Source organism: Hemicordylus capensis, chromosome 10 (genome assembly GCF_027244095.1).
Source record: "Hemicordylus capensis ecotype Gifberg chromosome 10, rHemCap1.1.pri, whole genome shotgun sequence".
Lineage (NCBI taxonomy): Eukaryota > Metazoa > Chordata > Lepidosauria > Squamata > Cordylidae > Hemicordylus > Hemicordylus capensis.
In genome coordinates this window covers 9046428-9061453 of record NC_069666.1, presented here as the reverse complement: position 1 = coordinate 9061453, position 15026 = coordinate 9046428, and the positions used below count along the sequence as shown (strand labels likewise).

The window sequence follows — 15026 nt, the reverse complement described above, 5'->3', positions numbered from 1 at the left end:
CTTCAAAAAGCAAAAACACACAAACAAATAATAGACAATCAAGAGATGTGAACTGGAGCACTGTGGACATATCCTCAGGGGAGTAAAATATCAAGTACCACAACTAATGCTAAAAGGAAACCTAACAGGAAAAGATCATGAGGAAGGAGAAGGAAGGGATGGATGGATGACCTGAAAGAATGGCCAGAAATGGGCACAGAAGACGTCATCCATGATTCTAGGGACCACGATCTTTGGCTTTTGCTGGCTGCCAACCTTCCAGTTGGAGAAAGCACATGAAGAGAGAGATGCTTTTATTCTTTTATTGTAAGTTGCCCTGAGCTGCAGTGTGCTGGAAGGGTAGGGTAGAAATATTTAAAATAATAAACAAACCAATAATATTCATAGATTTTATTTTTGCTCTGACACAGGAACTTAAGACGAGGCCTTATCAAGACCAATGGTCCATATCAGTGTTCCCTGCAATGAAGATTCCCAGATGTTGTTGACTACAGCTCCCACAATTCCCAGCCAAAGGCCATTGCAGCTGGGGATGCTGGGAGTTGTAGTCAACAACATCTGGGAATCTCTGTTACAGGGAACACACTGGTCCATATAGCTCAGTACTGGTTTCTACCTAGTGTTTCTTTTTAGATTGTGAGCCCTTTTGGGGCAGGGAACCGTCTTGTTTTTATTTTATTTTATAATGTAAACCTCTTTGAAAACTTTGTTGATAAGCAGTATTTAATTATTAATTATTACTAGTAGTAGTTGTTGTTGTTGTGCTGGAGCAGACAGCACTGTCCATACCCGCTTCTGCCTCCCACTTGATCACTTCTCCTTCTTCCTACATATATTTCTGCAAGCACACAACCAAAAATCAGGTGCCTGCACAGCTCCCAAAGCAAGGCCCGGCGCTTCCCTGACCCACATTTCGCTCATGAGAACCAGCCCCCCATGAGTCTTATCCCTGGCCAAGGACAACAGGAGGCTGATGCTAGTTGCTCTGGCTACCTGGAACTCAGCAGAAGGTTGGTACAGCGTGGGTGCCAGCTCTTGTTTCTGCAGCTCTTCCCGATCTTTCCCCTTGATAACTTCCCAGGCCTCCTCAAGCACAACGGTCACCAGCTTACTGATCATCCGGAAAGGCTGAGGCAATGAATCGTGGGATTTCTCTGGATCGTTGACGAATAAATTATCCTCTTCGTCTGTTTTAATCCAGTCCGTTTCTGTGGGCGAAGGGATATCCAGGGGCAGCTTCCGGGGGTGGAACGGCATCTTTCTTTTTTGTGGTGCTACTCTACAACCCAGGCCCAGGTGTTGAAGCAGCCTGGGAAATCTGAATGTTAAGCAATTCTGGAATAAGAGATATCTGATTATTGAATAACTTCTATTGATCCCATAGATGTTTCCCCATCTTCTTTAACTGACCATAATACAAGAGTACTAGATGGAATAATAGGCTAGCTACAGGTTAAAGTATGCAGGCTGTAGGTGTATATTACATCTGCCAACTGGGCAAAGAAGCTCCTCTGCATTTAGCAGGGGAGAGCAACTCTCCCTATTGAAAAATAAAATAAAATAAAAATCAATAAAAATAAAGATAAAAACTTTGTTAGCCACTCTATAACAAATTATTTTCTGGGTAGCTCACATTAAAATATCCCATAAAAACACAAACACAGAGAGAGAGAATACAAAATACAGTACAAAATTTAAGAACTTTTTTTATTTTTTTTAAATGAATTTAAAAAGTTAAAAAGCCTGAGTGAACAAAAAAGTCTTTGCCTGTCATCTAAAAGATGGTGCCAGGCAAACCACACTGGAGAGAATCAACTTAGCATAATGTGTTGTAATGTCATTATATTTCTTTTTAGATTAGTAGCCTCTATCTATTTGTTTGTTCATTTATTTAAGCATATACCACCCAAAACGCACATCTCTGGCAGTTTACAATAATAATTTTTAAAAAACAAACACACAGATTAAAACATTAAAACAATTTTTAAACAATGCCGCATCCTACAAGTTTTATTTATTTAATACATTTCTATACTGCCCAAAATGCAAGTTCTCTGGGCGGTTTACAAAACAATAAAACCAGCCAATAAAAGATTAAAACATTTCAACAATTAAAATTAAAACACAATTAAAACAGTATCTAATTAAAAGCCTGGGTGAACAAATGCGTCTTGACTGCCTTTTTAAAAGTTGTAAGAGATGGGGAGGCTCTTGTTTCAGCAGGGAGCACATTCCAAAGCCTCGGGGCAGCAGCAGAGAAGGCCCATCCGAGTAGCCACCAGATGAGCAACTGCAGACGGACCTCTCCAGATGATCTCAATGGGCAGTGTGGTTCATAGCCAAAGAAGGCGTTATTTTAAATACGTTAATTAATTAAAAAGTCTTGATGAATAAATGCATTGCAGCAGCTCTTTCAAAGGCTGCCAGAGATGGGGAGGCTCTTAATTCGACAGGGAGCACATCCCAAAGCACTGGGGCAGCAAAGAAGAAGGCCCATCGAAGCCACCTACTTCGAAGCCCAGGCGCAGGAGGGTTCCTTAACCTTGGGTCCCCAGATGTGGCTGGACTACAACTCCCATCACCCCCATCCACAGCCTTCATAGCTGAGGATGATGGGAGTTGTAGCCCAACCACATCTGGGGACCCAAGCAGTGTTCCCTGGAACAGAGATTCCCAGACGTTGTTGACTACAACTCCCAGCACCCCCAGCTGCAACGGCCTTTGGCTGGGGTTGGTGGGAGCTGTAGTCAACAACGTCTGGGAATCCCTGTTCCAGGGGAACACACTGGACCCAAAGTTAAGAAACCCTCCAGCGCTGCCTTGGAGCAAAAAATTTAACTTTCCCCCCCAGCTTCCTCATGCACTCACCTGTCTCCGGAAGTTGACGCGTTGCTGTAGCAACCCTGGTCCGGGGAGCCCTCCAGTTCCGGGGCGGGGCTGCCTTGGCCCCGCCCCTTCTCCTCCGGCTGCGTTCCACAGGTGGCTGCCGCTGCACGTTTGGACCTGTTGCTGCAGGTGGCTCCGGCTGCCGCGTCCCTCTTTGCCCATGGAAGCCTTTGTGCACTTCACCAACCAGACGCAGGGCCGCGAGCGGCTCCTTCGGTGAGGGGAGGCGCGGCGGGGGCCGGCTTGGGGGCACCTGGGGAGGCGGCAGGGTGAGCCGCTGCAGCCCGGCTGGCAGCAGCGCTTTGCTTCCCAAAAGTGCCGGGGCGGTGGGCTGCGGGACGGGAGGCCCGTCGCGTCGCCCAGGGCTGCTGCCGTGCCCTGACTGTGTGTGCCACGGGACGTTTTGCATGGAAGGGGCTGAGGATCCTGCGGCTCCAGAATCCGCCCCCCACAGAAGAGGCTGCAGCCTGCAGAGTGTGTCTCGGCATGAGTTCTTGGTCGGGCTCAGGCTTGGGCAATTGGGGAGCGGAGTACAGAAACGCCGCCCTTCGCGAAGCACACCAGCCCCGCCTTCTGATCTTTGCCCCGGTGATGGTTTAAAAAAAAGAGAGAGAGAGAGAGAGATGTATCTAGGTTGCTTTTGAGCAGCAAAAGTTCTCCGAGTGACTTGTGTAGCCAGAAAAGGGGGACGGGGCGTGAAGATGGTTCCCTGTCCCCAAAGGGCTCACAATCTTAAAAAGGGGGGGGGGATAAAGGGGCTGCCAGCAATAGCTGTTCATGCCAGCCCTCTGCTGGGGTGAATAAGGACAGCTGTTGCCGCCCCCCGCCCCCAATATGACAGGTGCCTCTTTGCTCCGTTAGCAGAGGAGAACTCCTGCCCTCCGGAGTCCTATAAAAGCAATAGTAGGTAGGGGCCTATGGCCCTCCACTGCCTTTGCATAGTTGAAGCACTGTTTGCTGCCTCCTAAAGAGCCCTGGTGGGTGGGCGAGCAGCAACTCCTGCCCTGTCTCTACAAAGAATGAGCTGCTTTCAGTGGAGTTTGCCCGCTGCAACTCTGTGTGAGTTGCTCTTCTGTGCTTGTTGGCTCCCAGTCAAGAATTATGTCCAGATCAGAGACTCACAGGGATTGGGTTCCATTAAGGCAGCACTGCTGACTTCTGAATTAGCACATGTTTGTTTTGCAGAAGTCTGCATAATGTTTATACCTTTACCCTGAAAAAAGCTCCACCTGCTGAATTCTACATAGCTGATCTCTCTTGATGGAAAAGGAAGAAGCTAAGCTGGGTTTTTTTTCTGCCTGGGACACTTCCAGATGGAGTGCTTAGTTTGGGATGAGCACACCTTCCTCACTCACTTTTTTATTGGGAGAGAGGTTCACACAGCATTATCATCCATCCGTTGTGTACCTGCACTGTACTCAAGCATAAATAGCTGAATTTGTTAATGGAGAAAATCTGACTTTTCTGAGAACAGTGGTCTGTTAGCATAACTGTTCCTTCTTTTTCTGAGAGGTGCTTGCCCACATAAAAACAGACCACTGCAGAACCAGAAGGGGTAAAAGGTGGAGGATCAGTCTACTGTGTCCCAAAAACACACAATGTCTGCTGCAGCATGGAAGTCAGGATGGAATTCCACTTGCGAATAATTGCAGAAAAGCCATAGCAGGGCTATGCTATGGATTCCCCCTTTGGAGTTCCTTCTTTGAAGGAAGGTGGTGCCTTTTAAGTCCTGGGATTCTGAAATGTTTTTCCACTTGAAATCTGCGTGCCTGATGCTTTACAGGGTAGCAAAACTTTGAAAAAAGGCGAATCCCTGCTCTTACAGTATAGATATGGGCAGCTTGCTGAGGGAGGGGAACAGGAGGCAGGCATAACAAAATTCCTAAGAGAGGGGAAAGAATGGAGGGAAAGGCCAAGATAGTGAGGCTTGAGCATGAGCAATCATCATTGCACGTCCGTGTCTTAAATTGCCACTGCATGTCCGGCTGTTGGCTGCCATGTTCACACACTGCCTAGTTGTTTCTTGTTTGTTGTGTCTTGCATGCCACTCGTAACATTAGGAACATAGGAAGCTGCCTTATGCAGAGTCAGACCCTTAGTCCATCTAGCTCAGTACTGTCTGCACGGACTGGCAGCAGCTCTTCAAGGTTTCAGGCAGGAGTTTTTCTCAACCTTACCTGGAGATGCTGCCAAGAGTTGAATCTGAGACTTTCTGCATGTAAAGCAGATAGTACTGTTTTTCAGTATAATACCCCCAGAATCCTCTGCAGTGGGATTGGTCCCCCAGAATTCTCTGCAATAGAGCTCCATGTCACGTATCCGGGAGTTTTCCTCCCCACACAATTGGCATGAGCAGAATTAAAGTAAAGTTGTGCTGTCGAGTCAGTGTCAACTCCTGGTGTCCACAGAGCCCTGTGGTTACCTTTGGTAGAATATAGGAGGGGTTTACCATTGCCATCTCCCGCACAGTGTGAGACGATTCCTTTCAGCATCTTCCTATCTCGCTGCTGCCCAATAAAGGTGTTTCCCATAGTCTAGGAAACATACCCGCAGGGATTCGAACCAGCAACCTCTTGCTCCCTAGGCAAGTTACTTCCCTGCTATGCATTAGGTGGCTTGAGAACATCTTATGTCCTGCTTTATTGCATGTCATCAGAATAGTGTTCGTCTTCAGACCCCCACTTTCTGTTTCTGTTTTGGAAAGCAAGCTATGAGGTGAGCCTCAGGGTTCTGTGAATTTGCTGAGGAGACAAGTGTCTCTATGTTGGCATTCTTCATTATAAGGATCAGGGACCAGTGAGGGGCCCATCAGCCCTAAGTTGACTGCCTACTTAAGAACATAAGAACAGCCCTGCTGGATCAGGCCCAAGGCCCATCTAGTCCAGCATCCTGTTTCACACAGTGGCTCACCAGATGCCTCTGAGAAGCCCACAGGCAAGAGGTGTGGGCATGCTCTCTCTCCTTTGGCCTCTGTGAAGTTTTGCCCAAGCTGTATTTCTGCACAGTCCCCCTGGCATCATGCAGAGGTGACCATTCTCATCATTGAGTGCTGAGCTTTGCCCAGCATGCAGGGCGGGGGACTCCTTTAAGGGAAACAGAGCCCTTAAAGGAGTCCCTGCACCATCGTGGAAGGGTTGCATGAAATGCTGGGTAGCCCTTCTCAGCGCTTTCCTCCTAGAGTTCTGAAGAGAGGGCTCCGTCTCTCTTAAAGGGCCCTCCCAGCATTGAGAAAAGCACACGACTGTGCAGAGGTCAGCACAGTGGGAAATGGTCAGGGGTGAAGAAACGTTGGCTCAGCTTATCAACCAGACAAAGTATTTTCCTTGTCAAGCTATGTTTGGGCATTGCTCATCAGGACTGTTTTTTTCACTCGTCAGGCAGCATTTCTCACTCATCACAGACTAGTAGACTAGTGGATTTCTGCAGCCCTGGAAATAGGAAGCTAGGAAGCAGCCGTATACTGAACCAGACCATGGGTCTGTCTAGCTCAGTATTGTCTACACAGATGGATAGTGGCTTCTTCAAGGTTGCAGGCAGGAATCTCTCTCAGCCCTATCTTGGAGATGCTGCCAGGGAGGGAACTTTGTACCTTCTGCTCTCCCCAGAGCGGCTTCATTCCCTGAGGGGAATATCTTGCAGTGCTCACGTGTGGTCTCCCACTCAAATGCAACCAGGGTGGACCCTGCTTGCTACCACAAGACCAGCTCTCCTCTCCGAGGATGATGGATCTCACATGGAAGGTTTTGTTTTTTGTTTCCCCCACAATTGGCCCCTGCTTGGAAAACCATGGCGTCTGTGTTGTCTGCCAATGCATTTTAGCAATCCCTGCTCTGCCCTTGGGGCAGCCTCTCATAAACATTCACTGTGCACAGACTACATTGCTGAAGCTGCTGCCTCCAGGTTGGGCAAGGTAGCACGACGCCTAAGGTTGCACTGACAGGGAGCGGGCTCCTGGAAAAGGCTGCTCCTCCTGCGTCCCTCATGTATAATTGTCTCTTGCTTGTGTCTCGGGAAGCGCAGCCCTCTTCCACTGTGAGCTGCCTGCTTTGCCTGCAATGTGAACAGTCACCTTTCTCGTCCCCCCCCCCACTCCATTCCAGAGCGACTCAGCACTCATGCATGCTGCTTAGCTATTTGTTAGAGCATAAGATGGGCAGAGAGGAGCTGGTGGTGAAGCTCAAGCGCCTGGAGTCGAGCATGAGCTCGGGCCGAACGTGTAAGTATTCCGTGTTCTGAGGAACACCCTCTCTTGGCTTTCCTCCTTCCACTTAAAGCAAAGCATCCGTGGGATTGCAAAAACAAGGGTTTGGATCTATCTATCTCCATACTGTGGGAGCACAGGAAAAAAGTGCAGAATGAATGAAACGTTCTGCTTCCTTTCTTCTGCTGCAGGGTTTCTTAACCTTGGGCCCCCAGATGTTGTTGGACTACAACTCCCATCATCCTCAGCCACAAAGGCCATGTCTGGGGTGATGGGAGTTGTAGTCCAACGACATCTGGGGGCCCAAGGTGAAGAAACCCTGTTCTACTGCATGAGCTACCTATGGTGTTTGGTACTGTCTGGGGCCGGGCTGCACAACTCAGCCCTCCTGCAGATGTTGGACTGCAACTCCCATCAGCCCTGACTATTGACCACTGTGGCTGGGGATGATGGGAGTTGAAGTCCCACAAAAAGTGCCTGGAGCGCCACTTTTGGAAAACTTGTTATGGGGCGGCTAATGAATACAGTTCGTTGTTGTTAAAATGTGTAGCCCTGATCTGGGTGGGATGGATGGTGGTTGTGATTTTTGACAAGGTCTGCACCCCTAGAGATGGAAAAGAGACCATAGCACTGCAAAACTTCTGCTTTCTGGGTATTCACATGCTTTTATTGTCCTGACCATTGGGCCTGCAGTGGCTGCATTTGCAATGGTGTTTTAAACGCTTTTTGAAGTTTTCAAAACACAAAAGCTACTATAAAATACTTTGGTAGTGGGCGGTATACAAATTGATTCAATAAATAATAATAAAAGCAATGTTATTGATGTTGTAAGAGGAATGGAAATGAAACAGCAGGAATGTCCTCCAAAGATTACTTCTTGGAGAGAGGACAACCATTTGTGCATTGTTACCCTCACCCTGATTCTTTCCGCTGTGCAACATGATGCAATTTTACCCAATCACTTGGGGATGGGGATAAAAAAGAGTGATAACACAGAGAAAGCATAAGTGCAACCAGGCTGTTGCCTGTTTCCCCTCTCTAGGGGGGTAGGCAGTCCCGAAAATCACGACGAACCTTTGTCCCCTGACATGATACCAATGGCCAAAATTTGTGGGCCACTCATGGTCTGTCTGTCTGTCTGTCTGTCTTTCACTCACTCACTTATGGGCCGCAAAAATATGCTTGAAGATGTTTGTATCGTGCCTGTTTGAAATCTCAGAAGTTCAGAGGGTGGCTGGATGTGACTTCCAAATGGTGGAAGGGCAGGGAAGGTTCCAGTCACTGCACAGAACAGTTCTTTGCCCCCTCCCAGTGATTTACGGTACCTCCAGAATAAATTATGCCAAATATGAGAAGTTGCACATCCAGTTATGCAACATGAGGAATTAGAGAAGTTTGCTGAGTCTTCATTGATTTTGTAGAGGCTGTTTATTTATGTATTTACAAATATGTATATGCTGCTATTCATTCATTTATTTAATTTATATACCAGTTTATATAGCCAGTGTGGTGCAGTGGTTAGAGTGTTGGACTAGGACTCGGGAGACCTGAGTTCAAATCCCCATTCAGCCATGAAACTCACTGAGTGACTCTGGGCCAGTCGCATATCTCTCAGCCTAACCTACCTCACAGGTTTGTTGTGAGGACAAACATAACCATGTACTCTGGGCTCCTTGGAGGAAGAGCGGGATATAAATGTAAATAAATAAATATAAATCTACCGCCCTTCCTAAAGTGTTTCAGGGCGGTTTACATTAAAATCAAAAACATGTAATAAAACATTTAAAATCAAATAACATTTAAACCAGATTAAAATTAAAATTTAGATATCATTAAAAGCCAGGCTAAAAAGGATGGTCTTTAAGGGTCTCCTCAGGGCCTCCGAGGAAGATAATCTTCTCATGTCTATGGGGAGAGCGTTCCACAACCCAGGGGTGACTGAGAAGGCCCGATCCCAGTTCGCCACCAGATGAACCAGTTGCACCCAAAGACGGACCCCCTCCTAATTATTATTATTATTAGTATTAATAATTTGATTTCTATACCGCCCTTCCAAAAATGGCTCAGGGCAGTTTACACAGAGAAATAATAAATAAATAAGATGGCTCCCTGTCCCCGAAGGGCTCACAATCTAAAAAGAAACATAAGATAGACACCAGCAACAGACAGTGGAAGGATGCTGTGCTGGGGGTGGAGAGGGCCAGTTACTCTCCCCCTGCTCAATAAAGAGAATCACCACGTTAAAAGGTGCCTCTTTGCCAAGTTAGCAGGGGTTGTGATTATTATCTTAATGATCTTATTCAACTCAAAAGAAAAAAAAAGAAAAAGGTCCCCTACGTAAAGGTTTATGTAGCAAAAGTGATAAGAAAATGGTTCCCTATCCCAAAAGGGCTCACAATCCAAAAAGAAATCCAAGGGGGACGCTAGCAACTGTCTGCTATGCAGCCTCTATCCCCTCTGCTAAAAATATGAGATCCCCCACTTTAAAAAGTGTAACTATACCCAGTTAGCATAACCTTTTATTTTATGCTAAAATAAAACATTGGTTTAATATTTATTAAACATTAAAATACATTTAATGCCCCCACCCACCCACCCAACCAACCGCCAAGTAAAGTATACACTGTCTTGACAGTGGGAACTCCTTGGGTGGGGATATCTTTGCAAAGAAAACTTAAGCAACTTTCTTGGCTTGGGCACAGCAGCAGGGTTTTGAAATTTCTTAAATATAACTTTGAGTGATTGCACAACCAATGAGTGCCAGCAGTGACCATCAGGTGAAAGAGGAGCTGTTGAAATAGACCCTGTGAATTTTAAAGCACATTATTTCACCACGAGGGTAGCGACAGACTGTTGGCTTCCTTTGTGGAAAGGGTGGTTGTGCCTGCAGGCAAAATATGCACTTTATTCCAAAGACTGAGGTCAATTTCTCACCAGATTGGCACACCCTTATGTGGTGGAGTGATGCTGACACATTGCCATATAGCAGGGCTGCTCAACTTTGGCCCTCCTGCAGATGTTGGCCTAGAACTCCCATCATCCCTGGCAATTGGCCACTGTGGCTGGGGATTATGGGAGATGTAGTCCAAAAACAGCTGGGGGGCCCAAGTTGAGCAGGCTTGCCATATAGCGAGCTTGTGTTTTTTTCCTGGTGTTTTAATTAAAATTAAACGGCAATTTTATATTATACAATATTATAAAATTTAATTATAAGCTGCTCTGATATGGACTATTTAGACTATAAGTTCCTTGGGGCAGGGGCTAGATGGTGCCTTTTCAGTTGTGGCCTCTTGGTTTGGGAACAGCCTCCCAGAAGAGCTCTGCCATGCCCCCTCCCCCAGAATCTTTAAGAAACTATTGGAGACCCATCTCTTTAGAGCAGCATATAAACATTTGAGCCAAAGCCTATATCTAGTGGGCTTTAACTCGTTAACTTGTGATTTTGAACTTAATTTTAACTGAGGCTTCTTTTCAGTTCTTTCCTATTCATTGTATTTGTTTTATATTGTATTGGTGGTGTATCTGGTTTTTTTGTGAGCCACCTCGAGCAGTAGCATACAAGCGGGGTGGAGTATAAATATTTAAAATGAATAAATAATCAGTGAGCAGTTGGCTTGAATGCTGCCTGCTCTGGAAATATAAGGGTAAGTATGCAGCTAGGATTCACTGAAAAGTCCTACAATTATAGAATGTTTATATTGTTCTTGGCAGCCCTTTCCAATGGGAATTCCTCTAAGCTTGGGTGTTGCATCTTGGCAGACACCTGGGTGACACATTTTAAGACCTTATATCCGGCCGATTTCAGCTGGGACACACCCCTTCCGCTTCATTTGGACTCTCTCCCAACCTGGTCCCTGGTCTCCGCCCAAGACATAGTTAGCTTAGTGTCCCGGTTAAAACCAGGCAAGGCACCGGGAGTGGATCTGATCCCTGCGGAGCTATTAAAAGCAAATATTGATCAGTGGGCCCCGGTTTGGGCAAATCTTTTCTCTTATATTGATTGGGTAGCCTGCATACCGGAAGACTGGAATACGGCTGTTGTTGCCCCTATTTACAAGAATGGTCAACGCTCTGACCCAGCTAGCCATTCTTCTCCCAGAGAGCGTAAAGAAGCTTTTGTGTCTGTATCATGCAAACCCACCTTAAGATCATTACAAAATGCAGATTTGAGCATGGATGTGGTGAGCGGCTTCTTCTCTTCTCTCCTTCCACACACTGTCCCTCCCCGCCACCCCCGCTTGCTTGTTTTGCTTTACATTCAGTCTGAAGGAAACTTCTGGGGAACTTGAAAACTTTGATCGTGGCTTTGTTACATTTTAGTTGGGCTTAACCAAAGCAGGCCCCTTCTGTGGCTTTCAGGGTGTATGCGTGTCATGTGCATGCATGTGCTGTTTTGGACCCCTGCCGTACCCCTGAGGCTGTCTGTACCTTTAATAGGTAACCCCAAATGGCCGGGATCCTCAGACTTGGGATCCCCAGCTGTTATTGGACTACAGCTCCCATCATCCCCTGCCACAGTGACCTTTGGTCATTGTGGTGGGGGATGATGGGGGGTGTAGTCCAACAACATCCCTACCCTAGGTCAAGGTGGTACATTTAACTTGATTGTTGCCAGTGGCCAGATAGAAGCTGGCTTGTGGGGTTTTCCAGGGGCTTCCAGAGAGAAGCCATCTTGCACCAGCTTCTGACCTTGGCGGGTTCTCTTGCAGTGTTCCGACTCGGCAACATGGTGCACGCCTTCGTGGCGGCCAGGCAAGCTGCCCGCCTGTCCGACCTGGTGCCCCGCTTCTGCCTGACGCTCTCCAACCTGAACCGCACCCTCTACTTCCTCTGCGACACGGTCCTGTGGGTGAAGCGCGTCGGACTCGTTTCGGGCATCGACCGGAAGAAGTGGCGGCATCGGGCGACCAAATGCTACTACTATTCTGTGGTGATGAACCTGGTGGAGGATTTGTACGAGCTCTCCTGTCGGATGGAGCAGACGGCGCGGGCGGAGAAGACGCCGGAGGGCTTGTCTCCTGGCGGCCAGCGGGTCCAGAACTTGGCTTCCCTGCTGACTGGTGGGCTGCAGCCCTTCCTCCTGCTGCTCTGCCTCACCTTAAGGAAGCATCCTCCCCTGCTGCTTGACACGGTGAAGAACCTCTGCGATCTCTCCAGCCCGTTGGATCGGCTGGGGATCTATAAGACCAACCCAGGTGTCATCGGGCTCTGCGGTCTTGTCTCCTCCTTGGTGGGGATCCTCACCGTTGCCAGCCCACCCCTGAGGTTGAAGCAGTGACTCCGGAGCTCCCCCAGTGGCTTCTAAAAGAAGTGCTTTGAAGTGCTCGGCAAAAGAGTGTTGAGGACTCTTGCCTTAAAGGACTTTATTTTGAAACACGTGAAGCCGGGAAGGCAGCCACACACCTTAAACTTCTTAGTTGTCACCTGTGCCTTATAGTCCTTTCAGGGACACTTACAGTGCCTCTCTTTCACCCTCTTTTTTCTGTCCAGTTCTAGCTTGCACTGCCGTCTCTCCTGCCTCTGCAGGTGTCAGCTGGCTAGTGCCTGTGAGGCGACTAACCGGGCTCAGAGAGGGTTGTTACTGTTAGGCAGTAACAGTTTGTCTGGCAGATCTTCTTTGTTGAGTAGCACCATAAAATAATTTCACTGACGATCCATTATTACGTTTAAGTCAATTGGCTAATGTCACGCCCAAGGGATCCCAATTCATTGTAGTTCAGCAACTTCTGGAGCTTGAGGGTCCCTGGTCTGGTCTCATAACATAGAGCTCACAAAATCTTGGGGCGAATGAGGCCAGGCAGGTTAGAGTAGCACCATGGACAGCTCCAGGGGCCCATTGATCTGACAACAACCCGCTGATCCTGCCTCAACTAGCGCTGATATGCAGATATCAGGAGTTGGCTCCTCCATGGGTTCGGTTCCTAGGGTGTCACTCCTAGGGGAGTGCTGTCTTGCGGGGTTCCACCCAGTGCCCTTTGTAATGGAATCCCAGATGTGACTGACTACAACTCCCTTATTCAAATCTATACTTAAGAGCACTGTGTACAGTTCTGATCACTATATCTTAAGAGGGACATTATAGAAAAGGTGCTGAAGAGGGCAACTGGGATGATCAGGGGCCTGGAGCACTTTCCGAAGAACATCCCTGTTGGATCAGGCCCAAGACCCATCTAATCTAGCATCCTGCTTCACACAGTGACCCACCAGATGCCTCTGGGGAGCCCACAGGCAAGAGGTATGCGCATGCCCTCTCTCCTGCTGTTACTCCCTTATGAGGCAAGGCTACAGCATGAAACTGAAGGTTGGGAAATTTAGGGCCGACAAAAGGAAGTACTTTTTTCACACAACGCATAATTAACCTATGGAATTCTCTGCCACAGGATGTGGCAGTGGTGGCAGCGGTGGCAGCCACTAGCTTGGATGGCAAAGGGACTTAATCAAATTCATGGAGGACAGGTTTATTGGTGGCTGCTAGTCTGGTGGCTATAGGACACCTCCAGCCTCAGAGGCAAGATGCCTCTAAATCCCAGTTACAGGGGAGCCACAGCAAGAGAGAGGGCGTGCCCTCACCTTTTGCCTGTGGACTTCTTGACGGCATCTGGTGGGCTACTGAGGGGAACAGGATGCTGGACTAAATAGGCCTTGGACCCGATGCAGCAGGCCTGGCCATATGTTCCCAGTATCCCCAGACAAAGGCCTTTGCCGCTGAGGATTCTGGAAGTTGTAGTCAACAGCATCTGGGATTCCCCCTTGGAAGGAACAGTGGTTCCGTTTCGGGGCTTCTCTCAAGCTCTGGCCTGGTGTCAAGCCCTGAGGCTGATTCCGAGGCTGGTCCTGCCTCTTCATGGTCTGATCTGGAGTCACTATTTGAGGCTGCAGTCATGACAGCTAATAGCAGCTCTGGGGGAGAGGTTTTTGTTGGGACTGTAGAACAAGAGGAAAGGATTAAATAGCCTGTCCCCATTGTTCTGATGTTGGTCTATCCTGCCCCCCCCCCGCTACTATTTTATATAAATTAAAAACATGCAGGGGCAAACTTTGCATTGAATGTGGCATACAGTTTGACCCTGAGGTTAGCCCTAAACGTGTTACTTGGGGAAATCTTTATTTCTGAAAGAGCTGGGAATGTCCTGATCCTTATGGATGCATAAATTTCGGGCGAGAGGGAGGTATTGGCAGTCTCAGGCTAACCACAGATATGCTGGATCTTCAGAAATCCGAAGAAAAAGGCTAAGGAGGCAAAGAAACTCAGTGGAGCGGAATGTTGGCAGACTCGGAGGGCAGTTAACAGACAGTCAAGTGGACGCAGCTAATGGAACTCTGGGGGAAGGAGGGCTTGGACAAAAAGAGCAGGGAATTTCTCATCTTGGAGATCCTCAAGACAATCACAACCCCTTCTGCTTTCATTGGGGAAAGGTGCCTAAAACTTTCACTGTGCCATTTGGGCACAGGCTCGGGTGACACTTGCACACTTGAGATATGCCGCATTATTTTGTTACGGATCCATATTTGTGCCTTACTCTTTTTAACAGGATTTCCACACCTTAGCATGAACAATTCTGTAACTAAAATCTGGTGGGAGGCTGTTAAATGTGTGGATTTCTTATAACTTGTGGAATTTCGAAAATTATGATGTCAAGCTATATTATGGGCGGGAGGTAGAGAGAATCTAGTTAGTGACTTGTTTTATATGCTGGATTTCTTGCAAACCTGAATTTGCATTGGAGCGTGCATATGGGTTCAGTGGGGTTGGAGAAAAGATTATTGAGATTACTGCAGTCCAACTAGGCTTAACAGAAATGTAATCCCGTGGTATTTCAAGAATGGTCTGAAAATGCCAGCCTCTGGGGCCACTCCATCTGTGAACCTAAGCAATTCTGGGGCATGGCCTCATGTTTGACTAGGAATCTCATATAAAGCAGTGCCATGGATAACGGAA

At 47.6% G+C, this 15026-nt stretch overlaps 2 protein-coding genes across 2 annotated transcripts in view; one reads left to right on the top strand and one right to left on the bottom strand.

The window, feature by feature from the left end:
- Nucleotides 1-3048, bottom strand: part of WDR93 (WD repeat domain 93) — a 26209-nt gene extending 23161 nt beyond the window's left edge. The window contains exons 1-2 of the mRNA XM_053272949.1: nucleotides 2869-3048; nucleotides 994-1335 (exon numbers count right to left, since the gene is read on the bottom strand). Coding sequence (XP_053128924.1) covers nucleotides 994-1335; nucleotides 2869-3048 — 522 coding nt within the window. The remainder of the gene's footprint in view (nucleotides 1-993; nucleotides 1336-2868) is intronic.
- On the top strand, nucleotides 2975-15026 carry PEX11A (peroxisomal biogenesis factor 11 alpha). Its single transcript, XM_053272947.1, has 3 exons — nucleotides 2975-3102; nucleotides 6987-7102; nucleotides 11797-15026. The coding sequence occupies exons 1-3, from the start codon at nucleotides 3047-3049 to the stop codon at nucleotides 12363-12365; spliced, it is 741 nt and encodes a 246-aa protein (XP_053128922.1). The 5' UTR covers nucleotides 2975-3046; the 3' UTR covers nucleotides 12366-15026.